The following is an 11,632-nucleotide window of genomic DNA, read 5'->3' on the forward strand; positions in this document are numbered from 1 at the left end:
GTTACTAATGGTCAAAAATGTGTATTTCGACGAAGGAATATAGGTAAACCTTGTGAAAACACTGTCGATAAAGTTATATTTCGAAAAGCACGTGAGGGCGGCAGCAAAATTACGCATGCGCACTTGTGTGCACTGACTTGTAAACACAACGCTCCGCCATGACTGTGAATCAGTCGCATCCACGTTGTTGTAAGATTTGATTTGTTTGGCCACTTGCAAATGTCCATGTAAACAACACTACCACTACTCGCTCCTGTGAGTTGGACTTTTCCCTCTTTTCCAATCAGTCGTCTTTTATCCTCTCACTATGGCACAACCGGCAGAGAAAGGTAGGCTTGGCAAAAATACACGATTTTGCTTCGTTAGTCGCCTGACCAGATTTCGGTCTTGTCTCGTGAAACCGAGCCACTAAAATGGCCAACTCAGCATGTTTGACTTTGGTGCCGAAAAATCCGAATGGGATTAATGTTTAATCCATTTTTAAATGGAGGAATGAATGAATGAATGGCCAGTGAAATTATGCCCGTTTTGCGTTGGGATCTGATGATTCGGTAAATCAGACAGGCTTGGATCTCAAAAGCTAAACTAGTCAAGGTCTTTGTAGACAAAGATACCTTTCATGCATAATTGATTATATAAGAAGATATATTTATGTAATACTATTGTTATATATTACGATCAGAGGTGGGTAGAGTAGACAAAATGTACTCCAAAGTACCGTTACTTGGAAATAATATGACTGAAGTCAAAGTGTAAAACAATGTGAAAATTATTCTGCTCATGTTGTCTGTTTCTTGGTAGGAATTAAAGTCGCAAGTCGCTTTTTTTTGAAAAGATAGTCACGGGGGTGGATCAGAAAAGTTGCTAAATTGGTAACACCGACTCCTCTCCATTCGCAGCCATGTTGTCAGTGTAAGCTGCGCATGTCAGCGAAGATGCACTTTGGACTGCAAAAAAAAAAAAAAAACCCACCCTGAGCACTGAACTCCAATTAATTGATCAAATCCATGAGTGCCCCTAATGCAGTGCGACATGACCCTTCTCTTTTCCAGATTACTATCGCTTCGTGGTGCTCTTCTTCAACTGCCTGTTGACGTTCGGCTCCTACTTCTGCTTCGACATGCCCAGCGTTTTGCAAAACCAGTTTCAAGGAGTATGTCAAACTTTGATGAGTAGAATTATGGCCTAGAGATAGGTCTGATCTGTCAAATTAATCACATGATAACCTCCATCACGGTCTTGTACCCCACTACCCCCCCAGAACCTGACATGCCCCAATGGGACGGTGGACTGTGTGGAGGGCTTGGGGATGACCCCTCAGGAGTACAATCTTCTTTATGCGATCTATGCGTGGACGTAAGTGTGCGGACACATGAAAGCAGACAGGGGGAGGTTTTTTTTTTCCCCATTCCCCCCCACCCGCCTCATAATCCTCACACCAATTAAATATAACTACCATGTGTACCCTTCAATTCCATAGGAAGCCATAATATTACGATCACAAAGTTCCGTGTGTTGCTAGCCTAATGGCATAATGGGCGAAGTGTAATTTTTAAATGACCTTCACAATATCGATTAAAAAAAAAAAAACACCAACGTGTTTGCTAAAAATTGTGTTTTGTCTTCATTTGTGTGTGGATTCTCAGTCATCCGGGTCATGGTAATCCGCAAAAGTTCAATTGAGGAAAGTGGACTGTTCTTGTTGATTGAATTTGTTTCTTGTTTTCCGAAAACAGAAAAAAAAAAATGGCCTAGGCAATTATGCTATTAGGTGAACCAAGTCATATTTTTACAAGGAAAAACAACTTGTATTCTTTTCAAGAACAATGGTGTATTAAGTCAGGATGGAAAGTCATAATCTTACAAGAATAAAGTTATATTTTTCCAAGATAAAGTTGTAGTATTACAAAGTTAAAGTTTCATGAAGAACACAAAAATACTACTTTACTGTTGTAATATTACACATTTTATTCTGGAAAAGACAACTTTTTTCCCCCTCTATAAAGTAGGAGTGTTAATTCTTGAAAAAATATGCCTTCAAAATGAGAACTTGAGATAAAAATAAAAAATAAATTTTATTCATGTCATATTTATGTGAAGGTCAGAATCATATCATAGCTTTGATTTGCCCCAAAAGCTAAGGTGGGTAGGAGTAAGAGGTTTATGTTCATATGTGTTTCTTAATATTATGTAGGTATTCGCTTTTCAAAATGATACGACATAATAATGCATTGCAATTGAAATGAAATGCGGACCCCAGTTTGGGAAGATGTTCAGCATAAACATGGCTGATCCTCTTTCTCTCATCCTCAGGAATGCCGTCGTGGTGATCCTGGCTGGCTTCCTGATTGACAAATTGGGCAACCGATGTAAGACCATGTCGACCTTACTGGATCAGATTGGATTTTTATTTCGCATTCAAACAAAACCATAGAAGGAAATTGGTGCAGGAAAGGTGCGCTCTTACCTTCCTTCCAAATCGTTAGTTCCAAATGATTGGACTTTTCCTGAGAGGATCAAGGCACTTCTGCCTCACTGTTGTGAGGTTTTGGGTTCAAATCTCGGTTCTGGCTTTCCTGTGTGAAGTTTGCATATTTTCCCAGAGCTTGTGTGTGTGTGTTTTTTTTTTTTTTTTTTTGCAGGGTCCTAAGAATTCCTCACACATTCCAAAAACGTGCATGTTGTTGGGTTCAGACTCTAAATTGTCCTTAGGTGTGAATGTGATTGTGAATGCTCATTTTTGTGCCTTGGACTGGTGACTAAGCCTTATCTTGATTACATCCCCAGCTGATCACAGCACTTATGAGGCACTCAATCAATTTGCTCTGATATCATCATCGACAATATGCTGCTCACAGTCTCTAGGCGCCATATTTGCATATTGTCATTGATTACCACTGTTGTGATCTGGCCTGAAATTAAAATGTTACATTATTATTATTATTATTATTTTTAAAATTAGATTTCAATATTTAAATCATTTCCCCCCCAAAATGCAAATTGCAATCAAATTATTCATAGTTTTTTGTTGCTTCTGGAATTTGCTTTATTTCTCCGGATACCAAATGACCTTAAAAACCGTTGTTTTCCCTTGAGCATTAACTTCCACCAACTTCCACTGAAAAAATATAAATATATTTTCTTGACAGATGTAAAAAATTTCTTTTGGGGGGGGAAAAAATGTGTGTTAACCTCAATAAATTAGCATTTTAAATGTTCAACATGTCACATGAAGCTTTGTGGATCAAAGAGTAACTTCTTCTGGTCTTTTCCCATGTACATCAGCACAATGTTTGCAATTTTTTCTAGCCTATCCTTCGGCTCAAACGTTTCCAACAGGTTGATAAATCACTGCTTTTGCAACAAAAATTGGGCATATGAAAAACTAAGTGAAAATGATTCTGATTATTCTGTTTTTGAAATAGGAATTTAAAAAGTCCGTAAATGTAGCAACCAAATCACGAAGACGTTACTGCTAGTGAGGAGTGCACATAAAAAAAAATACAAATAATCAAAAGAAAAATCACCCTGACAAATACATATAAATTAATAATCACAGATGAATTGTTCAGTTCTAGTTGTGATTTAATAATAACCCATGTTCAATTGTTTAGTTGTTTTACATGTGCTGACAACATTCATATTCGAATTGGGAATAAATTGAAATTTCTGTTCGGATCGTTTGTGTCTATCGCTCTGCAGTCGGAGTCTTCCTCTTCTCCTTCTTGTGCGTTTTGGGTTCCTCCCTGTTCGCCCTGGGCTCCCACTTTAAAGGAACTCCGTACCTGATGCCGCTAATGCTCACGGGACGACTCCTGTTCGGATCAGGCAACGGATCTCTGACCAGTAAGTGCCGTGCATCAAAACTGCATTCTGAAACAATTCATTTGAAGTATGGTAATCCCTTGCCTATTCGTTGTTCACTCTTTACGAATTCACCTATTCACGTGTTTTTTTTTGTTTTTTTTTTTTGGCTAACATATCCTCGTGTTACTCGCTGAAAAATTCTTCTCCCACTTTCGGGTTTTTGTGCTCTTTCCATAATACAGTAGGATGCCACAAGATGGCGCGAAACCCCGTCTAAATAGGAATTGGTCGTTGAAGTGCTATAGCTCAACCGAGAGTCGAAGATCTTTGTATGTCGGGGACGAGCTACGTTTAGCCTGGGTTGTGAAAGGAAGTTAGGAGAGTCTTCCACGCATGTTTATGGACGCGTACTTCAGTTGTATTTTTTTTTGGAGTCAATTAATGTGTCAGCCATTTATTTTTAAGGTTGATGTCAAATGAGTTTGAATTGATATTAAACTGTTTTGGGATAATAGTTTAGGCTATGTTTACGGGCTTGGTCAGTGGTCACACAATATATTATACTTCTAAGTCAAGGCTCCACTAAATAGAAACATTTAGGGGCTATTCGGTGTTGGGCTGGGTCTCTATTTCTTCCAAATAACACTATTCGCCATTTACGGTATCATGCTCTTCTCCTTCAGTCGTTCAGAACCGGATCACTGCCTTCTGGTTCAAGGGGAAGGAACTGGCCTTAGCCTTTGGCCTGACCTTGGCGTTCTCTCGCCTGGGCTCAGTCCTCAATTTCTTCCTCACGCAGCGGTTTGAGGAAAGATTTGGCATGCAGTGGACCCTCTGGGGTGGTAAGCGGAAAGGAAATGTGATATACTGCAAACCTGTCATCTTCGGACTCTTACTGCATGTTCATATGACTTTTGGGTTTTATAGGCGCCGTCTTGTGTGTGCTGGGTTTTACATCGGCTATCGTAGTCAGCTCCCTGGACAAGGTGGGAATGAGGCAGCTCGGTCTTGAAGGGGTCATCCAAGAGGAATCTCGCAAAGTGGTATAAAAATATTGTCTGAATCTAAACTCTTCAAACATCATCGACGTTGTGAAAGACCGTATCTTGACTCTTTATTTCTGTATACGGAGCCCCAGACATAACATGGATCGGGGGATATTAGGTGCGCACAAAATACGTATTTAATTTGTGGCAACAAGTTAGGTAGAAAGTGCAAAGAAATATTAATCTCTGGCCATGAAATACAAATTTGTGACCACAAATTAGGTATAACATACGGATGTAATACTAATTTACGGCCACAAAATACTAATTTGTAGCCACAAATTAAGTGTAATGTGTGCAGGAAATTCTAATTTGTAAATTAGAAATTCTGTATGACGTGCACACAAAATACTAATTTGTGTCCATAAAGTAGATATAATGCTCGCACAAAATACAAATTCATCATATTAATATAATACTTGGACAGTTGTTCATAGGAAGGATGTTAAACCTGCAAATTAGTGTTTTGTGCACATGTTAATACCTATTTAGTGGCCACAAATTAGTGTATTATGTGCACGTTATATCTATATATTGTCACCATAAATATGTTGTTCCCTTTGTCGCGTCTTTTCTGTTTCTATAGAGAATTCAGGATGTGAAGCAGCTGTCCCTGAGATACTGGCTGCTGGTTCTCACTATCATGTTCTTTTATAACGGAATCTTCCCGTTCATTGCTGATGCCAGGTACGGTTAAAAAAAGAATATAGGAAAAAAGCCGTACGCAGCCCTCTATATGACTAAGAATGCTTTATAAAAATCCTTGCATTGTGATTTCCTGTGCAGCAAATTCATTCAGGATAAGTACGACGACTACACTCAGAAGGAGGCGGCCTATATCGCCGGCGCTGTTTACGACAGCTCACTCGTCCTCTCCGCCAGCGTGGGCATTCTCATAGTAAGTTATCTCTCTCCTTATTATTAAAGTGATGTTTTCATGTGACCCTGAAAAGCCTGCACAATCAAAAGGGAATTCAGAGATTTGTTTTTAAATGCAATATACATGCTGGAAGAAAATGTGAAAAGACTGAAAACTAAGTAGTACTCACCTGTGGAGATGGAGTTTTAAACTGTTTTTCACCCTTTTAAGTTTTCCAGATTAAAAAAAAAATTTTTTTGGAGTGCGCTGGTGTCGAAAACGATTGCTTGCTTTTCACGACGATACAATATCATCGTGACAATGTACAGGCCTCAAAAACTCAAGTGTCACGTATTTGGCGTTCCAAGGCAAAATGAATTGATGTTGTGATGGTGTGTTTTTCAGGATTACGTGGGTCTGCGAGGCATTTTCGCCGTGTCCTGCGCCGTCCTCACGCTGCCCGTGTTTGGGCTTCTGGCCTTCACTTTCGTGGCTCCTCTGGTCTCCACCATCTGGCTGGGAGTCACCTACTCCTTTGCTGCGGTGAGTCTGGCTCAGGTTTATGAGGCAGTTTTATTCCTAAAAAGTAATATGATTGAAAGCCACTGTAACATTATGTATAGGACAATTAAAAACTGACAAAGTTAAATAAAACAATTGTACCTAAATGTTTGAAAAGTAACAGTTCTAAAAGATTAAATGAAAAATGTTTTTGCACTTTAAAGTTAAATACAACTGTACTGTATTTAATACATGCACTTTACTGGATTGAAAAAAGAGGTTTAAAGCGCTGTAACATACGCAGTATGAACATTTAATTCCGTTTTTCCTTCTTGTACCACTAAAGGGAGCCTGCGTACCACCAGTGGTACTTTGACCACACTGAGAACCATTGGCCCTACAAGTATATGGTCCTTCCTGAAAAACGGAGAAAAAAACAACAAATTCAACAAAGAAGAAGAATCCAGTTGTCTTGAGACAAAACACAATTTTTAGCAAGCATATTGGTATTTATTTCAATGATATAATGAGAGTGAGCCAAAATGACTTGGGCAATAATGCTATTAGACTAACGATAGACATGAATCAGAATCCGAATCATCTTTATTTCCCAAGAATGTCCAAAAACACACAAGGAATTTGTCTCCGGTAGTTGGAGCCGCTCTAGTACGACAACAGTCAGTCAATTGACAGAACACTTTTGAGACATAAAGACATTGACAAAAACAGTCACTGAGCAATAAAGGGTTGCTAGTTATCTGGTAATGCGGGTACAACTATTTATTTATTTTTTGGGCAATTGTGCAAAAAGATGCAGAGTCCTCTAGCACTTAGAGCAGTTTGAAACACTAATATAGCAATAGTCCGGTGCAATGACCATTGTGCAAAGGGCGCCGAGACTTCAAGGAGTGTATGCGGTTTAAAGGGACGAGTAGCGCGGTAATCTGGGACAATGTTGATTGTGCAAATGTTGCAGATACTCCTCAGTCAGTGTGGCTTGAGTGGCCAGTATTGGTCCACAACAGCTATGCAAATAGTGCAGCGTGGCGAGACTATTACAGCGAGTGCACGAGTGGTATATAATTGGCGCAAAAAAAAAAAGAAAAACTTTAAATTTGACTAAATAACAACATATTACTGTATAACAATCTTACAAATACATTTATCAATTTTATTAAGATTGGTTAATTACAGAGAAAAATAATGAATTCTTTTCTTATTTAAATAATTGCAATAAAAACAAAGAAATACACATTAATAATGTAAAGATTTATGTAATATATTTTTATATTTTGTGTATTTTCCATCCCCATTTTAACTTTTAACTTTTTATTTGTTATTCCATCATTATACAACCACCTGAGGGACTCCACAATCAGAAGCGGGCAATTTTCCAAAAGCCGAAAGACCGTCTTTTTGCAAATTGACTTTGTCTTTTTGGATCGTCTTGTTTTACGATGGATTTCTGGTTTTACTGCTCATATTGCTCCCCCGTGACCCTAATGAGTAAATAATTGATGAGTAATTGATGCTCCCCAAAAGTACACTACTTTTCTATGAGACAGGAGTTTTGTGCTATCTTGCGACCAAAGCGATTTGTCAGTAGGTGGGCGAGCACTTTATGGAAAATGGAGGGCTCGATTATAGTGTTCCAAATTGGTGTTGGAATTCTAATAGTTTGTGCTTTGTTGCAGGCGAGCATGTGGCCGTCCATCCCTCTCGTGGTGCCTCAAGCGACCATCGGCACGGCCATGGGCCTCGCGACCTCCGTCCAGATGATCGGGATCGGTATCGCCAATCTGGTTGTCGGGCAGATTTTGGGCACTAAAAACGGGTAGGAAATCCAGCATCGATGCTTCTTTTTGGTGCGTAACGACCCTCGCTGTTCCCGTTCACTCAGCGACACGAAGATTCCGCTATGGCGGTGGCAGAGGATGATGATCTTCATGTTGGCCAACACCATCGCCTGCATCGTCACCTCGGTGCTGCTCAACGTCGTCGATCACAGACGGGTAACACATCTTTTTCCCTACCCCATCTATTCGAAACGTTTTTGATTTGGGAGAGGTGAAGGGAGAGTTAAGTCGCTGAGTTTAGAACTTGGGACTTGTTTGGCTAAAACTTGGAAAGAATCCACTTGACCTTGACTTGGTATTCATGAGTCTCGTCTTGAATTACATGCCGCTTGCAGTTGAAAATCTGCATTTTCAAGATAGTGCGCCTTCGTTTTTGCTTTCGAAAGGTTTTTATTTTGTATTTATTTTATTTTTTTTGCTTGAAGTTGTGCAAACATACCTCGCAACCCGCTAGTATGTATCGAACCCACGTGACCACAGTCCTTCAGAGTTTTGTAGCTTTGGCTAAATGCTTGGGCTGACCACCGACACACACAAAAAAGCAGTTCCTCAAGAGAAAAACATTACTAACATTTCAGTCCTATTTACAGTGTTTTGTATTAACCTTAATTAAACAAGAGCAATAGTGACATCTTCACTCGTCTGTATTAATAAACTCGACTACACCAAGTTAGCATGATAGCAAGCTAGCGACCAATAATAGCAAATTTACCTTCAAAATTCCAGGCGGCGTGACTTCCTCCCACCGCTGATATTCTGGACTAACTAAGTCTTTTATTTTAGGGTGGGACACTGAACAAGCTGACCAAAAGGTCGGCACAGGCGGAGCGAGAGTCTGACACGGAGTCGCTCTTCCGTGGAGAGGAAGTGGGGAGCGATGATGAGAGCGATGCCGCGCCGCCGTCACACTCCATCAACTCTGTCAACGCCTGACTTCTCCAAGTGTCCTCAAGTTTGAACATTTCTCTCAACCTCCTTTTCGAGCAATTTGATTTGGATGACGATTTTGGAGAGACTGTTTTTAATTGAATTTCAAGGATTTTTACAAGACACTAAATGCAGATCGAGGATGTATTTTTTTCTTCTTTTGCCTAAAATGTATTGTATGATTTTACTGTATAGTTAAATACAAAAAAGGTAATTTCTATATATCAAATAATCAAAACATATGGTATTGATTACTAACAACACTACCGTGACTGTTACACTTTTGATGTTTTTACAGCAGTGTAATTATTATTATTTTGAACTATTTATCGCCAGTGGTTTTAATGTCTTCGTGAAGAAGGGAATTAGAACAAGTCATAGCACAATTAAAAAAAAAGTTAACCAAAAGTGAACACACTTCCTTCAAAATGCACACAGTCAGATATGACTTGAATGTTATGTACAGATGGTTTGAAATCCCTGCAGAAGTTCTTGCAAGCTAAACCATAAAATATGTTTAAAATAAAACATTTAAGAAAGTATAAATTTCTCTTCTTCATCAGTGAACTGAAATAATTTTTGTGGAAAGGCTATTTTAGGTACTAGTCAGTGTTCAGGCATTTGTGTGTCTTTCTGGGGAGGTAAATTTTATGCATGACAGCGCATAGGTGGCGCTATGGTATTTATTTAGGCTATGCTCCGTTTTTAAATCCTCCCTACAATACTGGATTAAGAGTCCTACAATATTTGTTGCATTAATTTAGATTGTCCCCCCTCCCAAAGAAAAAAAAAAAAAAAAAAAATCGGTTAGTTTAAAGGTATTTGTTTTATTCGTCTCGTTAAATATTTGGTCAATTTATTGAATTATTGAGGTGAATTAATCATAATTAAGTAATCTGTTATGTGAATCTGAATCGAAATGCATATGCCCATCCCAATCCAACCAAGAGGAAAAATAGATACTCCAATACTAATAAATGGACTGCCACTGCCTTCAATAAAAACACTAAGAATTTGAAGTTCCATGTTTTGTCCTGTATTCCACTTTTATTGATCTTTTAGGTTTTTCCTTTCAGTATCGATATTGCGATACTTTATGCGGGGCTAGTATCAAAATCACAATTGTGGTATTGCGACAACACACTAAGAGGGAATAACATTTTAAGCTCTTATTATTATAACAGAAAATACAGACTATTTAATGTAGCATGATTGTGCATCTTTATATTAACCTTTTTATAGAAACACTAGGTAGAGTTGGCGGCACGGTGGACGACTGGTTAGAGCGTCAGCCTCACAGTTCTGAGGTGCAGGGTTCAATCCCCGTCCCCCCCCCCTGTGTGGAGTTTGCATGTTCTCCCCGCGCCTGCGTGGGTTTTCTCCGGGCACTCCGGTTTCCTCCCACATCCCAAAAACATGCATTCATTGGAGACTCTAAATTGCCCGTAGGCATGACTGAGAGTGCGAATGGTTGTTTGTTTGTATGTGCCCTGCGATTGGCTGGCAACCAGTTCAGGGTGTACCCCGCCTCGTGCCCGATGACAGCTGGGATAGGCTCCAGCACGCCCGCGACCCCAGGTGAGGAGAAGCGGCTCAGAAAATGGATGGATGGATGGACTAGGTAGAGTTGTGTTATGTTGAAATGCCTTAAAAAAAATCATTTGCCACAATGACTGCATCTTTGTTCGCCTATCTAAGCCAACGGCACATAGTGACAGTTAGAAAATGAAAACATTTTTCCACTAGATAGCAGAAGGTCAAGTTAACCTAACTTGTTGCCATTCATACAACAGAATAGGTCTTCGTGAGTCAAACACTCACAGTGGGAGTAAATGTGTCAGTAAATAGAGAGAAGAGCATCATTATTTCAGTATTGTGACAGTTTTGTTCGGTGGTGTGCCCTGAGATTTTTGTAATGTAAAACATGTGCCTCAGCGCTACAAAGGTTGGGAAACACTGCCTGAGAGGAATTGTTTTTGTGCAATGTCATCGCTGTATGTATTTAGTCCTACTGTATGCTGAAACATTACGAATGATTACTCTGAGTCAAGGCTGAATAGTGGCCATGTTGTGGATGCTAAACAACAGTTGATTTAGAATGACAGCGTGGATTAGTTACAAAACAAAAAACAATTACAAATTGTGTTTTCAGCTGATAGTTGAAAAGGTTCTTTGGGATACATTATTTAAATGGGCCATGTTCTTTTTAATCTGACGAACGATCAGGCAGAAAAAGGTTACAAAATGATTGCATCAGTGTAAACCCAGCCTTTATTGAACCAAAGCACATTCAGTATTATGAGGACAAATTTCATGGCGCATCACTTAGCAGAAATGTCACAAAAAGTATATACTGTATACCAAAACAAAGATCTCGTCTCACTTATTGACTTATTCAGCGTATGCCTGCCATGATTTATTCTGTTGTATGAAAGGCAACTGGTGGAACAAAGGTTAATTATGTACCTTCTGCCATCGAGAGGAAGCGCATTTAATTGTTCCGCCTGTCAATGTACAATGGCACCACAGATGTTTGGCAGATAGTGAACAAGTCTTTAAAAAAAAAAATAATAATAAATAAACACTTTTGCTTTAGATTAATATGTTTAGCTTTATGCTAGCAAATAATGCAAACC

General features: G+C 39.1%; 1 protein-coding gene across 1 annotated transcript; it reads left to right on the forward strand.

The window, feature by feature from the left end:
* The first annotated feature begins 136 nt into the window (after positions 1-136).
* mfsd1l (major facilitator superfamily domain containing 1-like) lies at positions 137-9,814 on the forward strand. The gene is made up of 13 exons (XM_061705338.1): positions 137-329; positions 1,053-1,153; positions 1,262-1,356; positions 2,314-2,369; positions 3,703-3,846; positions 4,491-4,649; positions 4,735-4,850; positions 5,440-5,540; positions 5,640-5,751; positions 6,118-6,255; positions 7,908-8,047; positions 8,114-8,225; positions 8,853-9,814. Exons 1-13 carry the CDS (start codon positions 308-310, stop codon positions 9,000-9,002), a joined length of 1,446 nt encoding a protein of 481 aa, XP_061561322.1. The 5' UTR covers positions 137-307; the 3' UTR covers positions 9,003-9,814.
* The last annotated feature ends 1,818 nt before the right edge of the window (positions 9,815-11,632 follow it).

Source organism: Phycodurus eques, chromosome 19 (assembly GCF_024500275.1).
Source record: "Phycodurus eques isolate BA_2022a chromosome 19, UOR_Pequ_1.1, whole genome shotgun sequence".
NCBI lineage: Eukaryota > Metazoa > Chordata > Actinopteri > Syngnathiformes > Syngnathidae > Phycodurus > Phycodurus eques.

What these genes read in the sequence shown, in the direction of transcription:
- mfsd1l (XM_061705338.1), top strand. Translation starts at nt 308, where the DNA reads ATGGCACAACCGGCAGAGAAAG. An exon ending in TATGCGATCTATGCGTGGAC is followed by an intron (nt 1,357 to 2,313) that starts GTAAGTGTGCGG and finishes TCTCATCCTCAG; the next exon opens with GAATGCCGTCGTGGTGATCC. An exon ending in ACGTCGTCGATCACAGACGG is followed by an intron (nt 8,226 to 8,852) that starts GTAACACATCTT and finishes CTTTTATTTTAG; the next exon opens with GGTGGGACACTGAACAAGCT.